General features: G+C 42.7%; 1 protein-coding gene across 4 annotated transcripts in view; it reads right to left on the reverse strand.

Annotated features, from left to right (window-relative positions):
• dgkh (diacylglycerol kinase, eta) overlaps positions 1-19,200 on the reverse strand; it is a 502,553-nt gene that overhangs the window by 57,394 nt on the left and 425,959 nt on the right. For all 4 annotated transcript variants that reach the window (XM_063051189.1, XM_063051190.1, XM_063051191.1 and 1 more), the window contains 4 exons: positions 17,998-18,164; positions 15,867-15,972; positions 9,999-10,091; positions 6,649-6,768 (listed from right to left, as the gene is read on the reverse strand). In XM_063051189.1, the coding sequence (XP_062907259.1) occupies positions 6,649-6,768; positions 9,999-10,091; positions 15,867-15,972; positions 17,998-18,164 (486 nt within the window). The remainder of the gene's footprint in view (positions 1-6,648; positions 6,769-9,998; positions 10,092-15,866; positions 15,973-17,997; positions 18,165-19,200) is intronic.

Here is a 19,200-nt window from a genome sequence, read left to right on the forward strand (position 1 = left end):
TTAAACTTGTGTATACCATAAGATCATAAGACCATAAGACATAGGAGCAAAATTAGGTCATTTGGCCAATCAAGTCTGCTCTGCCATTCAATCATGGCTGTTCCTTTCTTTTCCCCTCCTCAGCCCCACTCCCTGGCCTTCTCTCCGAAACCTTTGATACTGGAATTTGCTGGAATTCAGTAGAACAAGAGGAGATCTTATAGAAACATATAAAATTGTGAAAAGAATAGATAAGATAGAGGCAGGTAAGTTGTTTCCACTGGTAGGTGAGACTCGAACTAGGGGATATAGCTTCAATATTTGGGGGAATAGATTTAGGACGGAGATGAGAAGGAATTGCTTTTCCCAGAGAGTGGTGAATCAGTGGAATTCTCTGCCCAATGAAGCAGTGGAGGCTACCCCAGTGGATAGATTTTTGCATAGTAGGGGAATTAATGGTTACGGGGAAAAGGCAGGTAGGTGGAGATGAGTCCATGGCCAGATCAGTCATGATCTTGTTGAATGGCAGAGCAGGCTTGACGGGTCAGATGGCCTACTCCTGCTCCTATTTCTTATGTTCTTATGCAGTGGCCAATCAAGAACCTATCAAGCTCCACTTTAAATACACCCAATGGCCTGTCCTCCACAGAAGGCTGCGGTAATAAATTCCACAAATTCACCACCCTCTGGCCAACGAAATGTCTCTGCATGTCTGTTTTAAATTGACACCCCTCTATCCTAGGGCTGTGCCCTCTTGTCCGAGACTCACACACCATGGGAAACATCCTTTCCACATCTACTCTGTCTAGGCCTTTCAAAATTCGAAAGGTTTCAATGAGATTCCCCCTCATCCTTCTAAAGTCCAGCAAGAACAGGCCCAGAGCCATCAACTGTTCCTCATATGATAACCCTTTCATTTGGAATCATCCTTGTAGACCTCCTCTGAACCCTCTCCAATGCCAGCACATCTTTTCTTATATGAGGTCCCAACACCAACCCCTGTGGAACATCACCAGTCACTGGCAGCTAACCAGAAAAGAATCCTATTATTCCTACTCACTGCCTCCTACCAATCAGCCAACGCTCCAAACATCCCATAATACCATGTGCTCTTAACTTGGCAAGCAGCCTCATGTGTGGCACTTTGTTAAAGGCCTTCTGAAAACCCAAGTACACAACATCAACTGATTTTCCTTTGTCTATCCTGCTTATTATTTCTTCAAAGAATTCCAACAGGTTCGTCAATGAAGATTTTTCCTGAAGAAAACCATCCTGACTTTGTCCTATATTATCCTGTGTCACCAAGTACCCCATAACCTCATCTTTAACAGTTGACTCCAACATCTTCCCAACCACTGAGGTCAGGCTGAATGGTCTATAATTTCCTTCCTGCTGCCTCCCTCCTTTCTTAAAGAGTAGAGTGACATTTGCAAGTTTTCAGTACTCTGGAACCATGCAGGAGTCCAATGATTCTTGAAAGATCATTGCTAATGCCTCCATAATCTCTAATATTACCTCTTTCAAAACCCTAGGGTGCAGTTCATATGATCCAGGTGACTTATGTACCTTTAGGTCTTTAAGCTTTTTGAGCACCTTCTCCCTTATAATAATAACTGCACTCACTTTTCTTCTCTCAGACCCCTCAGTATCTGGCACATGCTCGTGTCTTCCACAGTAAAGACTGATGTAAAACTTTTGACACTCAAAGCTGCTACTCAAGTTGGCTCTGGGGTTAAGAAGGCATATGATGCATTGGCCTTCATTAATCGTGGGAATGAGTTTAAGAGCCGCGAGGTAATATTGCAGCTATATCGGACCCTGGTCAGACCCCACTTGGAGTACTGTGCTCGATTCTGGTTGCCTCACTACAGGAAGGATGTGGAATCCATAGAAAGGGTGCAGAGGAGATTTACAAGAATGCTGCCTGGATTGGGGAGCATGCCTTATGAGAATATGTTGAGTGCACTCGGCCTTTTCTCCATGGAGCAACGGAGGATAAGAGGTGACTTGATAGAGGAGTACAAAATAATGAGAGGCACTGATCATGTGGATAGTCAGAGGCTTTTCCCCAGGGCTGAAATGGCTAGCACAAGAGGGCATAGTTTTAAGGTGCCCGGAAGTAGATACAGAGGAGATGTTAGGGGTAAGTTTTTTACACAGAGAGTGGTGAGTGCGTGGAATGGGCTGCCGGCGGCGGTGGTGGAGGTGGAAACGATAGGGTCTTTTAAGAGACTCCTGGATGGCTACATGGAGCTTAGAAAAATAGAGGGTTATGGGTAAAGCCTAGTTCTAAGATAGGGTAAACAACAGGAATTCTGCAGATGCTGGAAATTCAAGCAACATACATCAAAGTTGCTTGTGAACGCAGCAGGCCAAGCAGCATCTATAGGAAGAGGCGCAGTCGACGTTTCAGGCCGAGACCCTTCGTCAGGACTAACTGAAGGAAGAGTGAGTAAGGGATTTGAAAGCTGGAGGGGGAGGGGGAGATGCAAAATGATAGGAGAAGACAGGAGGGGGAGGGATAGAGCCGAGAGCTGGACAGGTGATAGGCAAAAGGGGATACGAGAGGATCATGGGACAGGAGGCCTAGGGAGAAAGACGGGGGGGGGTGACCCAGAGGATGGGCAAGAGGTATATTCAGAGGGACAGAGGGAGAAAAAGGAGAGTGAGAGAAAGAATGTGTGCATAAAAATGAGTAACAGCTGGGGTACGAGGGGGAGGTGGGGCCTAGCGGAAGTTAGAGAAGTCAATGTTCATGCCATCAGGTTGGAGGCTACCCAGACGGAATATAAGGTGTTGTTCCTCCAACCTGAGTGTGGCTTCATCTTTACAGTAGAGGAGGCCGTGGATAGACATGTCAGAATGGGAATGGGATGTGGAATTAAAATGTGTGGCCACTGGGAGATCCTGCTTTCTCTGGCGGACAGAGCGTAGATGTTCAGCAAAGCGGTCTCCCAGTCTGCGTCGGGTCTCACCAATATATAAAAGGCCACATCCGGAGCACCGGACGCAGTATATCACCCCAGTCGACTCACAGGTGAAGTGATGCCTCACCTGGAAGGACTGTTTGGGGCCCTGAATGGTGGTAAGGGAGGAAGTGTAAGGGCATGTGTAGCACTTGTTCCGCTTACATGGATAAGTGCCAGGAGGGAGATCAGTGGGGAGGGATGGGGGGGACGAATGGACAAGGGAGTTGTGTAGGGAGCGATCCCTGCGGAATGCAGAGAGAGGGGGGGAGGGAAAGATGTGCTTAGTGGTGGGATCCCGTTGGAGGTGGCGGAAGTTACGGAGAATAATATGTTGGACCCGGAGGCTGGTGGGGTGGTAGGTGAGGACCAGGGGAACCCTATTCCTAGTGGGGTGGTGGGAGGATGGAGTGAGAGCAGATGTACGTGAAATGGAGGAGATGCGTTTAAGAGCAGAGTTGATAGTGGAGGAAGGGAAGCCCCTTTCTTTAAAAAATGAAGACATCTCCCTCGTCCTAGAATGAAAAGCCTCATCCTGAGAGCAGATGCGGCGGAGACGGAGGAATTGCGAGAAGGGGATGGCGTTTTTGCAAGAGACAGGGTGAGAAGAGGAATAGTCCAGATAGCTGTGAGAGTCAGTAGGCTTATAGTAGATATCAGTGGATAAGCTGTCTCCAGAGACAGAGACAGAAAGATCTAGAAAGGGGAGGGAGGTTCTAAGATAGGGACATGTTCAGCACAGCTTTGTGAGCCGAAGGGCCTGTATTGTGCTGTATGTTTTCTATGTTTCTATGTTTCTAAAATACTCATTTACTTCATCTGCCTTCTCCTTGTCCTCTGTTATTATTTCCCTGGCTTCTTTTTCTAGTGGTCCTATATCCACTCATCTTTCTTTTATTTTTTATATACTTGAAAAAGCTTTTTTTCTAACCACCTTGATATTGTCTGCTAGCTTGCTTTTATATTTAATCTTTTCCCTTCTAATGGTTCTTTTTGTTACTTTCTGTAGGTTTTTAAAAGCTTCCCAATCCTCTATCTTCCCGCTAATTTTTGTTTTGTTGGATGCCCTCTCATTTGCTTTTACATTAGCTTTGACTTCCTTTGTCAGCCACAGTTGTACTATTTTGCCATTTAACTATTTCTTCATTTTTTGAATACATATGCCCTGCATCTTCCTCATTTTTCCCAGTAACTCAAGCCATTGCTGCCCTGCTGTCATTCTTCCAATTTACTTTGGCCAACTCCTCTCTCATACCATTGTACTTTCCTTTACTCCACTGAAATACTGCTACATCAGACTTTACTTTATCCCTATCAAATTTCAAGGTGAATTCAGTCATATTGTGATCACTACCTCTAAGTGTTCCTTTACCTGAAGGTCCCTAATCGCCTCCGGTTCATTACATAACACCCAAACCAGTATAGCTGATCCCCTAGAAGGCTCAATAACAAACTGCTCTAAAAAGCTATCTCTTAGGCATTCAATAAATTCACTCTGGAGATCTACTACCAACCTGATTTTCCCAATCTACCTGCATGTAAAATCTCCCATGATTATTATAACATTGCCCTTTTGACACACCTTTTCTATTTCCCACTGTAATCTGTAGCCCACATCCCAGCCGCGGTTTGGAGGCCTGATTATAACTGTCATCAATGTTCTTTTATCCTTGCAATTTCTTAACTCAACCCAAAAGGATCCAACATCCTCCAGTCCTGTGTCACATCTTTCTAATGATTTGATGTCATTCTTTACCAGCAAAGCCATGCCTACCCCTCTGCCTACCTTCCTATCCCTCCGATACAACGAGTAACCTTGGACATTCAGCTCCTAACTACCACCATCCTTCAGCCATGATTCGCTGATGGCCGCAACATCATACCTGACAATTTGTAAAAGTGCAACAAGATCATCCACCTTATTTCTCATACTCCATGCATTGAGATATAACACTCTGAGTACTGTTTTTGCTACCCTTTTTGTTACTGCATCCTGAATGCACAGATACTCACACTGCTGGCTGCAAATTTTGTCCTGTCACCTGCCTGCCCTTCCTGACACACCATCTTTGTTTTTTTACCATCCGTCCTATCCTGAGCCCCTTCACTCCAGTTCCTATCCCCCTGCCAAATTAGATCAAACCCTCCCCAACAGCTCTAACAAACCTGCCCGTGAGAATGTTGGTCCCCCTCAGTTTCAGGTGCAATCTGCCCCTTTTGTACAGGTCATACCTCCCCTAGAAGAGATCCCGATGATCCAAAAACCTGCACCAACTTCTCAGCCACGGATTTATCTACCAAATAATCCTCTTTCGACTCTCACTGGCACATGGCATAGGTAGCAATCCAGAAATTATTATCCTGGAGGTCCTGCTTCTCAGCTTTCTGCCCAGCTGTCTAAATTCTCTCTTCAGGAACTCCTTGCTTTTCCTTCCTATGTCATTGGTACCAATATGTATCAAGACATCTGGCTGCTCTCCCTCCCCCTCCAAAATGTTGTGGATGCGATCCAATTCATCCCTGACCCTGGCACCTGGGATGCAACATACCATCTGGGTGTCCCGTTCACTTCCACAGAATCTCCTGTCTGTTCCGCTATCAAGTCCCTCATCATACTGCTCCCCGTCTTCTCTCTCTTTCCCTTCTGCACCACAGACCCACGCTTAGTGCCAGTAAACAGGCCTCCTGCATACATGTGCTTTTGACTTTCACAACCAAAGGGTACCCCATACAGCCCAGATAAGTAATAGATGATGCACCGTGCAATAGGATTCCAGAATCTGTAACTCACAGTTCCTTCTTTTGAGGATTCTTGCTCTATCTGGATGCAGGTAATGCTTTGTTGGACCAGAGGCAGAAATTGTAAATCTTGATGCTTCCAACTGTGACACCAACAGTCATGAAATGGAATGTTGCTCTTTCATTCTTCCCCTGAACATTCCCTTTGGTTTTAATAGAATCCCTAATATCTGACTATACCAAGAAAGCACATCAACACCTTTACTTCCCCAGGAGTCTATCATAATACATCATGTTCCTAATAACTCCTACTAATTTTTATAGATGCACTACCGAAAGCATCTTATCCAGATATATCACAGCTTGCTATTGTAAGTGCTTTTCCCAAGACTACAAAAAACTGCAGACTTGTGAATGTCGCCCAGTTCATCATTAGAAGCAGCCTCCCCTCTATTGACCCTGTCTACACTTAATTCTGCCTCATGTAAGCAGCCAACGTAATCAAGGATGCACCAGACCACTAGACTCAATGACAGCTTCTGTTCGATTGTTATCGGACTCTTCAAGGGCTTCTCATTTGCAAAAGATAAACTTGTAATCTTCCAATCTACCTTGTCCTTGCACTTTATTTGTCTACGTGCACTGTTTTTTGTTTCTGTAACTCTAACACAATATACTGCATTCTGTCTTCCTTTTTCCATATGTACAGTATGTATGGAATGATCTGTCTGGATGGCACACAAATCAAAAGCTGTTTATTCTATCTCGGTATATATGATAATAATTCAACCAATACCAATACCATTTCATAAACAGAGAAACAATACTAATGCTCGAAATCCAAGCAACACATGCAAAATGCTGAAGGAACAATACCATTTTCATTCCTTATGATATAAAAAGAGACCAGATTCAGGAAACATTGTTTTCATAAATTGCAAGCAGTAACACTGCCTTTTTATACCTCTTCAGCTGTTGGCTGCAGCACATGGTAAAGCCATGGAACCTCTGCAAGCTTTTGCAGTTCAATGTCCACAAGGTGCAGTGCTGTTGACAACTGTTCTTCCTGAGGCGAGTCTAGTTGCTGTTAGAAATACAAAATAGTATAGCAGTTAATACCTGAAATCATAATGCTGGTTCCAAGCTAAATGTGCATATTTCCTTCTGCTTAAATGCAGAAGACTTGCTGATAATGGATCATGTGTGTTCAGTAGCTGGATGGAACAGGATGATCATAGATCTTCACATTCTGCATTTGGAGCGTACGTACCCAGAGGAACAAGAGACCTCTAAATCTTCATAATGTTTCGAAGCATTAGAAATTTCACCCAACTCAGTTCTACCCTACTCCTCCCACCAGACCCAATTTCATGACACAAAAATTGCAGGAGGAACTCAACAGATCAGATAGATCTATGGAAGGTAATTATAATATCAACTTATCTGATTCTTAAACCATCATGCTCCAAATCCCCATCAGTCATCATATCTCAAACTACACTTTGGCGCCTCCACAAAAGTACTTGAGTTACTGAATGCTGTGCATTATTGTGAACTGCTTGTTTTGCCAAAGAGTGTTGTATCTGATGAAAAATGATTCTCAGTTCAGCTTCAGAGTTTTTTCCAGGTCCAGCAGATTTCATCAAGTTGTAACTTGGTGTATTCACCCAGTTCTTTGTTCCATTTAATGAAGGACTAAAATTTAACTTACACAAATTAAGTCAGTAATATCACTTGGGGAACAAACAAAGGAAACCACAGACTAGCCCAATGCTGGACTGTTCTATGTTCTATGTTCTATGTTCTATCATATTTGAACCAGATAGTTTTAAACAGAGAACATCAGATTTGACTGAATCTAATTTGCCTTGGTCTACTTGGATAGTCAGTGACATTAAGCACAAGTAATAAGTTTAAAAAGGATTAATGCTGTTTAATAACTTTTGGTTCCCACATTAGGCTTAGAGTAGAGTTACCAACTCAACAGGACTTGCCTAGTTTCTCCAGGAATTAACGACAATCTCCCGGTTACTGGTATGTAGTAGGCTCTCCGTTGATCAGTGCTGACTGTGGATGTTGTCTACACTCGCCAGTACACAAGCCAGGGCAGTACGTTACTGAAAGCAAGCTGTTGTCCATGCAGCAGGCTCCCCCTCTCCACACAGCTGATGAACCCAAAGGAAAGGCAGAGGCCAATACAGCTTGGCACCAGCAGTGTCACAGGAACTGGGAGGCAGTGTGAAATGTGAGGAGGATGTTATGAGAATGCAGGGTGACTTGGACAGGCTGGGTGAGTGGGCAGATGCATAGCAGATGCAGTTTAATGTGGATAAATGTGAGGTTATCCACTTTGGTGGTAAGAACAGGAAGGCAGATTATTATCTAAATGGAGTCAAGTTAGGAAAAGGGGAAGCACAACAAGATCTAGGTGTTCTTGTACATCAGTCACTGAAAGCAAGTATGCAAGTACAGCAGGCAGTGAAAAAAGCTAATGGCATGCTGGCCTTCATAACAAGGGGAATTGAGTATAAGAGCAAAGAGGTCCTTCTGCAGCTATACAGGGCCCTGGTGAGACCACACCTGGAGTACTGTGTGCAGTTTTGGTCTCCAAATTTGAGGAAGGACATTCTTGCTATTGAGGGAGTGCAGCATAGGTTCACAAGGTTAATTCCCGGGATGGCGGGACTGTCATATGTTGAAAGATTGGAGCGACTGGGCTTGTATACTCTGGAATTTAGAAGACTGAGAGGGGATCTTATTGAAACATATAAGATTATTAAGGGATTGGACACGCTGCAGGCAGGAAGCATGTTCCCGCTGATGGGTGAATCCAGAACCAGAGGCCACAGTTTAAGAATAAGGGGTAGGCCATTTAGAACGGAGTTGAGGAAAAACTTTTTCACCCAGAGAGTGGTGGATATATGGAATGCTCTGCCCCAGAAGGCTGTGGAGGCCAAGTCTCTGGATGCTTTCAAAAAAGAGATGGATAGAGCTCTTAAAGATAGTGGAATCAAAGGTTATGGGGATAAGGCAGGAACTGGATACTGATAGTGGATAATCAGCCATGATCACAGTGAAAGGTGGTGCTGGCTTGAAGGGCTAAATGGCCTACTCCTGCACCTATTGTCTATTGTCTAACTGCCAGTCAGCTGTGAACTCAGCAGGGCTGCTTCTGGTACTCCAGCTCCAGATTTTTCCTTTGGGTTTAATCTCAAAGCCTTCCCCGGAATTAGATATAGCTGATAGGCAATAGAGGTTTGAGATCAGAGTTTTCCTTCTCCTAGATGAGCTGCCATCCATGACTGATGAGCCCCATCTGGTTTTAAGGTGGCAGTAACCCGCCTCTGACCCTTCTCCTGTCAGGAGGAACAGATCCACTGGGTTTAGTAGCTAAGTCACATGTGAAGACCCATGTGCTGGACTTGGTTGTCAGCCGCTATTTGACACACACACACACAATTGGGAGAGTTTATCCCCACTACTCCTCACCGTCTATGACAACCTTGATGAACTGTGGTGTGTATAACTTCTCAAAACATAGGTGCTTAAGATTTTTTTTCTGTTGAATACCTTCACCACTAAAATTACTGGAAAGGGAAAGAAAAATACTGGTTACTGGCAGGACAGTGGAAGCATAAGAGATGACAGGTGCTGGAATCTGGAACTCAGTGGAGCAGAGCATGTGTGGAGGGTAATCGATTGATTACCTTCATCTGGAAGGGTCACTGGATGGAAGCATTGTCTGATGAAAACACTGGGAGCACCCTAATTACAGATAGCAAAGTTGCTGACTTCTCACCATAGAAAAGTATATATTTCAATACATTTGATGAAGATTTTGTACTAAGCCCATTTGAGTTAGCTAGGCTTAGGAAAAGCTGAGAATGTGAGCCCATTAACTTTGGAGCTAGGTTTAGATGTGAGTCTGCTGTTGGCTGGAGAAGTGATGACCCCCTCTTGTTCGACTGCTTGAGAGGACTTTTAAAAAAGAATTTCTTACTTCTCTTCTAATATTTGTATATCTGTGCACTTGTAATGCTACTGGAATCAATAAAGTATCTATCTATCTGTCTATCATTGGGATTTGGAGGAAACCAGAGGAACTGGAGGAAACTCACACAGGCACAGGGAGAATTTGCAAACTCTGCATAGTACCTACGGTCAGGACTGAACTTGAGTCTCTGGTGTTGGAGAGTTTCCTGCCCATTTGTGCATGGTCCTGAACCTCTACTGCTGTATGGCCCACAAGATACACCATTTGGAACTCCATATTAGACATTATTACTTGTCAGTTTGCAGATGCTACCAACTTACCAGTGGAACTCTTCCAACAAGCAATGATTCTGTTTCATTATGCAGGGCTTTCACATTACTGGCAATCTCAATAGCCGTGTTCCTGGTAAGATTCTGTGGGGAAGAAACAAAAGTGAGAAACACCCACTGATTGATTTGTTCTTTATATATTGTCATTCATTTGCAGAAGGATAGACTAGAATTCTATTAGTATCAATGTGTCTTATAAATGACATCACTACTTATGAATCCTACTCAACCCTAAAAATTAGAGATCTTTGTGCTATTCAATCCAAAAAAAAAAGTGTCTTGTATTAAATGAGCAGATGTGCAGGCTATTTTCACTATACATATTCTCCCAGTGGGGATTCAAATACTTTCTTAATAATGACAATCGGTTGCCCATAATTGCCTGCAATACCTGTGAGTTAGTTTACAGTGAACCTCTCATGGTCACAGAACACATCCTACACAGCTGACCAGTGCCTCTATCTTCTGAGGAGACTGAACAGAGCTGGACTATTCACATCTACACTCACATCCTTCTCCAGGTGTGCAGTATAGACCATCCTAACATGCTGCATCATTGGATAGTATGGAAAATATGCTATGACAGACAGGAAGTCTCTACAATAGGGAATCAAAACTGCCCAATGCATCAGCCTACCCTCCATCAAGAACACATATACAGAAAGGTGCTGGAAATGGGCCAGTAGAATCATGAAGGATCCAACCCACCCTGCTCATGGACTGTTTGTCCTACTCCCATCAGGGAGGAGTCTATGTAGCATCCACACCAGGACCACCAGACTCAAAAACAATTACATTCCTAAGAAGTAAGGCTGGTCAATGCCTCCATTCACTAGACCACCCCTCCCGACCCCCACCACCATTAATTTATCATTTCCTGTCACAGTCACCTTATGTGAAGACACTCCTGAGCCTAGTCCCACTTTATGGACATACAATCAATCTATACTTGTAAACTATCTAATGTATTTATATTTATTGTGATTTTAAAAAAAATTGTGTTCTTTATCTTACTGTGTTTTTTTATGCTGCATCCGATCCAGAGTAACAGTTATTTCATTCTCCTTTACATTTGTGTACTGGAAATGGCATCTTGAATATTATATTCAAAAAAATCCAGGGCCCTTTGAACATCAACGTTTCTTGTTTTTCACCATTTAAAAATAAAATCAGTATGCCTTTGGTAATAACTTCACATTTTCCTACATTGTACTCCATTTGCCAAATTTCTACCCAATACCTCAGTTTGTTTAAGTCCCTATGAAGCTTCTTTGGTTTCTTACCACTACTCACTTCATTTTGTATCATCAGCGGGCTTACAAATGCTTCATTTGAACCCCTTAGTCAATCTGTTGATGCCGGTTGTGAATAGCTGAGTCCCAAGTCCCTAAAACTTTATTTTTTACTTATAATCTAACTATCATTCTATGCTGGTAAACTACACTTAATTCCATGTGTTTGGTTCACCAACCCTCTGTAAGGACTTAACTGAACACTTTCTGAGAATCCAAATATACCACATCCACTAGTGCTGCCTTATTTGCTCTTCTGAGTGCATCCTTAAAAAATCCCAATACGCAAGGGGAGGCCATCTTTCATCAAAGATGCATGTAAATAGACCAGGCACAGAAAGACTATGTGTACAAAATCAGGTTTGGGGCAGTGGATAGAACAGACACAGAAAGACCACGTGTACAAAATCAGGTTTGGGGTAGTGGATAGAACAGACACAGAAAGACTACGTGTACAAAATCAGGTTTGGGGCAGTGGATAGAACAGACACAGAAAGACTACGTGTACAAAATCAGGTTTGGGGTAGTGGATAGAACAGACACAGAAAGACTACGTGTACAAAATCAGGTTTGGGGTAGTGGATGGAACAGACACAGAAAGACTACGTGTACAAAATCAGGTTTGGGGTAGTGGATAGAACAGACACAGAAAGACTACGTGTACAAAATCAGGTTTGGGGTAGTGGATGGAACAGACACAGAAAGACTACGTGTACAAAATCAGGTTTGGGGTAGTGGATAGAACAGACACAGAAAGACTACGTGTACAAAATCAGGTTTGGGGTAGTGGATAGAACAGACACAGAAAGACCACGTGTACAAAATCAGGTTTGGGGTAGTGGATAGAACAGACACAGAAAGACTACGTGTACAAAATCAGGTTTGGGGTGGTGGATGGAACAACAACTAGATCGGCTGCTTTGTCCTAGATGGTGTTGAGCCTCTAAAGTGTTGATGTGGCTGCACTCATCCAGGTTAGGGAGAGTGTTCTATCATATCAAGATAATAAGATGTCAATAGTACATTTATTTGTTTTAGTTATTATATTGCAATAGTACATTGACTTTAGGTTTTCCAGGTCTTCCTTCACACCCATCATCTGAAAAGCAATGCAATTGAGCTTTTTGAGTCTAAAAAAGGTATATCCTAACATAGTGTCCTAAGAGAAAATCGGCAGCTGGGATATGAGACCTACAATAAATGAAACATCAACCTTGCAGCCTCTGGTATATTTTTCCCTTGAATCCCATTGACTTCAAGATTTATTAGGGCTGCCAGACACAATATACAATTAATACTGACTTTATATCAGGGTAGTCCCTCTCACTGGTTCCTGGAGTTCAAGTCCTTAGCATAAAGCTGACATGAGGTTTGGAATACAAGTCTGTGTAAAAGCCAAAAGTTAGCAGGTTTGGGTGCTATTTGATGGCACTATCAGCAACACCTACCAGGAAGACTTGGTGTATTGCGTGTAGTTCTGCTGGCCGTACAATAGGTTGAACCATAGAGGATGCAGAAGAGATTCATCAAGACTTTGCCTGAGCTAGAAGTCATTAGCTGTGAGGAGAGATTGCACAGACTGGGCCTATTTTTCCTGAAGTGAAGGAAACTGAGGAGTCTGATTTAAGTATGTAGGATTATTAGAGGCATAAATTGGGTAAGTAATCAAAATCTCTTTCTTGTAGTAAGGGGATCAAAAACAAGAGGATTGAAAGTGATCTGAGGGGTAAGTGCTTTTACACAGAGTGGTTGATATCTGGAACATGCTGTCAGGGAAAATGAACCAATCAGATTAGAGGCATTTAGACAGAATTTCAAGTAGGCAAGACATAGGATAGGGACCTAATGTGGGAAAGTGGGATGAATGTAGAAGGGCAAAATGGTTGACATGGACATGACCTTCTGGTCAAGATAGTGACCTGCTGCAATGTCTGTCCATGTCAAGGTTGTCGTCGGGAGGGGTTAGAGGACAGTGCAGGGATTTAGGGGTCAGGTTACTGTCAAGGGATAGGGATAAAGGAGAGTTAGAGGAGGTCAGGACAGGAACCAGTTCACAGTGCAGGTCAGAATGCCTCACAGTTGAAGGTCAGTGATCCCGATGTTGGGTCAGTAGGCACTGAGGACATCATTGATCCCCAGAGTCTTCGTTCAGATGTCTGTACAAGCAGGAGTGATGAGGGTCAGTGACCCACCAGTTACTGGGATTGGGAGTCCTTGTGAGTCCGGAAGTTGACACCCGAAGGTCAAACCCATGATCAGTGGTCCTAGCATGGAGGCCCAATGATCAAACCCATGCTCGTTGAGTCCTGGAGTGGATACCCAGAAGTCAGCAAATGTCAAAGGTTAAAGTCCAGAGGTAGAGGCCCAAAGATTGAAAATCCTGGGTCAGCTTGTTTGGAGGTCAGAGACCTGATGCTTGCAAGCTTTAGAGTCTAGAGCCAAGGACCAGAGGCCAAGAGGAATCCTGGGGTTGGAGGTTTGTCTGTCTGTGTGAGTAGGTGGGTGAGTGGCTGGGAGGGTGGGAGGGTCTTGCTTTGCTGTTGCTGTCTTATTTTATTTTATTCTGCTACTTGTGTTGTTGTGCTGAACTGAGGGCATGCTATGTTGGCACTGGAATGTATGGCGACACTTTTGGGCTCTCCACAGTGTGTGGAGGTTATTAACACAGACAGTATGTTTTAATGTAAGTGTGATTAAATAATTCTGAAACTGGTAGCTGAAGAGCTCACTTCTGTGCTGTACGGCTCTATAATAAATGACAGACCAACAGGGGAATAATTAGATGGATTGGATTTGTTCTGATTTTTGGCAACAGGGCACATACAGACAACTTTTCACCTTCTGGTAAATATTTAAGGTTGTAATTAGATGAGAATTGCTCATTTTAAAGCATGCCTTCTGCTATATTGCCACAATGTTGCCTGATTCCATACACTCTACTCTGTCCACTTCCTCTCAGGCACTTCTTGATGAAATTTCGAATGAATCGAATTGGCTGAACACGGGCTTCTATTATGGTTGGACCTCAGGAAGAAGCTGAGATTGACCACTAATCCTCACTTTGGCTGAAGATGATTGCAAATGTTTCTCTTTGTCATTCAACATGTGGTGCCTTGACATTAAGGATAGCTATGTTCTTGGAGACTCTTTCTATTTAACCGTCTTCAACATTTATGGATAGTCGTCATGGGATATTTGGTGTTAGATCACTTAGGTCTGCCTATTAATATAATACTTTTACAGTTTAAAGTGTGATCCTTTGACACAGTTTCAATAAATCAATGCCTCAGTTTTAGGGATAGCTGGCTCCATTCCTGGCAAGACTGACGGCAATCGGGAAGCAAAGGAAATGTCATGTTATTGATTCCATTGAGTACAATGGGATTGCTACACAATACAAAGGAGATTTCCTGCATATGATAATGGGAATTAGTCTCCAAAAGCACTAAGCAATGGTAACTACTATAAATAACATGGGCAGATAGGCCATGTATCAACATCAGATAGATATCTGAGGGCCAGTCTTGTCATTTGGAACTTGGCCAGATTGATTGTTGATGGGGAATTAAGCCACTCTTGGTGAAAGAACTTGAATTCACCTGCCCAGAACACTTCTAGTGACTGTTCCTTTCAATGCATCTTTAAATGTCATCAACAGAATACTGATTCATCTCTGTGAAGGATGGGAGATGTTTGACTTGATGGCACAACTACCCAGAACTCTCCTTCCTAATTGTATACGATTCCCCACCTGGTCCATCCTGGAGCCAAGGTAATAGAGGAGAGGCTTCAAAACTGGTTTATAGGTACAATTCTGTGAATAGTTGCTTGACTGGTTTGTGATTCCTCAATCCTAATTTTGACATCAGACCCAAGATATTAATAAACAGGGCTTTCTATGGTTTGGATTGTGACATTACTATGCTCAAATAACAAGTCTTGGTTGAGGATGAACTCTATCTCCAATACTAATTTTATTTAGTTTATACATATAAATTAATTTAGCCAAGTGACTTGCTAAATCATCTCAAAAGTTAAGCAAATCAACCAGATTGTTGTGCTCAGGAGTCTTGAACAGGCTGTATTGGGTCAGACAGCAGATGTCCTTTCCTGAACAACATTACTGAACCACAAAGATTTTACATCAATCTCATGGTCATCAAGATCGTCGCTAGATTTTTTTTTAGAATTCCAAAGTATTTACTGTATTCAACTCAGTACAAGTTCACCAGGTGCTATGGTGAAATTAAAACTCATAATTCCACACCATTAGGCCAGGTCTATAGATTACTAGTCTGGAATTTTAACTGTTACACCACCACTTCAAATAAGATTATTTATCCTGCCATTTATATATATAATGTCTTTATATATCTATAACAATACATTAATCATTTTAAAAAAATCATACATTTTAGCATTTTTTTTCCAAAAGGGAGCGGCTTCTCTTAATCCAGGTTTAAAAGCAATGGAGTATATTCCCAAAGTATCAAATGCAGTTAATGTGGATGAGCTCAGTTAGATACTGATTACGGACTGGGTGCAAAATGACATGACTGATGCTTACCTCTGGGAACTTTGGATTTGTTTTGTTTAATGCATGAGAGCTTGCATTGACTGCATGAGCCAGTTCTTGCTCCAGGAGGCTGTGGGTCTTGGCTGCCTCGCAGATTCTAAAAGTCATTAATGAAAGAAGACTTCAGGAATGGAACAACCACAATTAGTGGAATAATGGAAGAAATGTAATAGTAAGGCATGGTAGAGAAACCACCTCCCAGCCAGAACTCAGTCTCAAAGGCATTACTGAGCACTTCATTGATGGAAATGTTAACTTCCCTGCAACAATATCGAAATGAAACCATATGGACAATGGCATTGCAAGATAGGAAGGATAACTGAATAATTCCAGCATCAACCACATTTGTTGATTGTATTCCTTTATGAAACTTCAGACTGAATAGCAGCACATAATACATGAACAATTATCTCTGCTCATGGTACCTTCATGGAGTATTTACTTTGTTTTAATTAGGGGAAAGAAAGTGTTTCACAACAAGAATTGCAGACCGATAGACCTACATAACTCAAGGTACTGATGCCGCAAGTGCATTGATTAAAATCAGATGCATGAGAATCTAAAAGTGGAGGAGCATAAAGATTTCACGCACTTGTAAGTCTGGTGGAAATTTCAAAACCAAGAAGCAGAGCCCTCAAGGGATTTGGACACAAGAATGGAAAGTTTAAGCAATGCAATTCAGGACCCCAAAACCAGAAGTGTGACCCACAGGATGGGACAATCAAGGGGTCAGGCAGCAGACATTGAGAAATGCAGATTTACAGAGTGATCGGTTTGGAAGGTTAGCCAGAACAATTTGAGTCTGCTCTTTCAAAAGCATGGATAGGCTTCAGTGGATGGACTGAAATGAGTGATGGTATGCAGCCAGAACAAATAAGAAGCAGTACGTTACTGTCCCCTGGAACTTGATAGGTACATTTTTCCCTCCTTTTTTTTGGAGAGGGAGGAGATTTGAAAGTCTCCTTTAATCACCTGGCAGCTGGCTAAGAGCATGAGATATCCAAACAGAACAACTAAGTAAGGAGAAAATGCACTCCACAAATGTACATTCACCAGTCTCTATACCATCACCATAATGCAAGACACTGGAAGGTTCAAGCTGTGTTACTAGTTCTATATTTGACTGAAACAGCCATTGCATGCAACATACCTGCATGTAACAACTAGAATATCACTCTAGGGAAAATTTTCCGGTTCTGGACATCCAATGACATATACTACCAAGAAGGGAGTGTGCTTCAGATATATTAAAAATTCCATCTGCAAATCCTGTCTTCAAATCTCAATGTGTTATTGAAAGAAGAGAAAGGGGCGTTTGCTGGTGTCTACGGCAAAATTTTCGTTCTACTTCAGTAAAACAGAATATCTGTCAGAACACAAGAAAATCTGCAAATGTTGAAATCCAAAGCGACACGCACAAAATGCTGGAGGAACTCAGCAGACTAGGCAGCATCTATGGAAAGGAGTAAACAGTTGACATTTCAGGCCAAGACCCTTCATCTGTACTGGAAAGAAAGAAGTTTTGGGGAGGGGAGGAAGAAGTACAAGGTGGTAGGTGATAGGTGAAACTGGGAGGGGGAGGGGTGAAGTAAAGAGCTGGGAAGTCGATTGGTGAAAGAGATAAAGAGCTGGAGGAGGGAGAATCTGATTGGACAGGATAGAAGACCATGGAAGAAAGGGAAGGAGGAAGAGCACTGGAGAGAGGTGATGGGCAAGTAAGGAGATAAGGTGAGAGAGGGAAACAGGATGAGGAATGGCGAATATTTGTCAGACTCACCTGTGCTTGTAAGATCCTGGTTAGCACAAATTACCACTATTTCTCTTTCACACAACAGTGACTAGCTGCCTGTACTTGAGGATGGCATTTCTCTGATCTGACACCTATGATATGAATTTGCTGCATTTAACCTATAATGTGGGAAACCACGTAATCACCCCATTGCCCCTGCCACCACAGACTTTCCCCAATTTTTCACACACATATACACTGTACATTTAGTGCCTTACTTCTAACCTTCAAACATTCCGCAAATCTTGCGCAGCATCAAGACACCGGGACACTTGCATTCAGCACATTGCCTTACAAGCATGCTGGAATGAGAAGCTGTGGTCAGCAGTATACCTTGTTATGAGCTCCTCAGCTGCCTGCGCACAGAGCTGCAGCTGGGTGACCTCCTCCTCCGTGGCCAGGTCCACCGACTGCTGAGGGTACAGGTGGGGGCGAAGCGCCAGCCTGCAGGAGTCATACCGCATTTTGTCTTCCCAAGATTTCAAGGTGCTCTCAAATGCCTGCAGAAGAAGGTGAATATTGAAAGCTGTGGAATAGACTAATAAGGACACAGTGTGCCAATGGGTTTGCATCTGTGCTCAATGGACCAGACTGGCTCTGAATTTGCTGGGGCAGAATGTCCCTCTTCAGTTCAAAGGAAGGTCTTCTAAGACATTACCTTCTGGGCCAAAGAGCAGCATAAATCATCCTACATCCCAAAAGCCGTGTGGTCTGATACATTAATTGATCGCTGTAAAATGCTCGTTGGATATAAGAGAGTGGTAGAATCTGGGGGAGTTGGTAGAAAAAAATTTTAAAATATTATTGACGTAGGACTGTTTCCATGCTGTACCTCTCTATGATCTATATCCTGACGTCCAAGTCCACCCACAATTCTCCCCCTCTGCTTGCCTGGACTTGTTCTTTCACAGCAACACAGTCCACAACAAGTCCAGCTCATCTGCCATTGAGCAGCTTGCTAGCGGGGCAGACCTGCAGTGAGATGATCTTACTATGCAGCAGTGTCTTGCTGTAAGGAAAAAGATGTAAAGGGCAAACAATTACAGCTTTGGTTGGACACGGACAGGCCACTGCAACTGTACACGCCACCATCTTCCCGGAAGCGAGATGTGAATTATGAGTATTACCTTTTCTCACATTCTGCATTTTAATCAATTATCTGATTTATACCTAAAAAAAAATAGTAATCAACTGGAAAGACTTCGTTTATTCTAATGAAACAGCCTTAAAGAACTTCAGTGCACCCTGTTCAATAAAATACAGAGTTCCCTGTAAAACCCTGAATAAACAATAGAATGAAAAAAAGGTGATTATTAAATCCATGTTACATCAGGGAGATGCAGGATAAATCTATCAAATCAACATTCACTGCATAGACTCTTACATTCAAATTCCCAAGTCGCCCCCGAGAAACCACTTCAGTGCCCATTGCTTGATTCCCCCAGAATCAGATATCATTTTCATATTATAAATAGGTTCAACTTGTATATTTTTATTGATTTGTGAAAATAATTTGATACGGATAATTCTAATATT

This window comes from Mobula hypostoma, chromosome 6 (assembly GCF_963921235.1).
Source record: "Mobula hypostoma chromosome 6, sMobHyp1.1, whole genome shotgun sequence".
Classification (NCBI taxonomy): Eukaryota; Metazoa; Chordata; class Chondrichthyes; order Myliobatiformes; family Myliobatidae; genus Mobula; species Mobula hypostoma.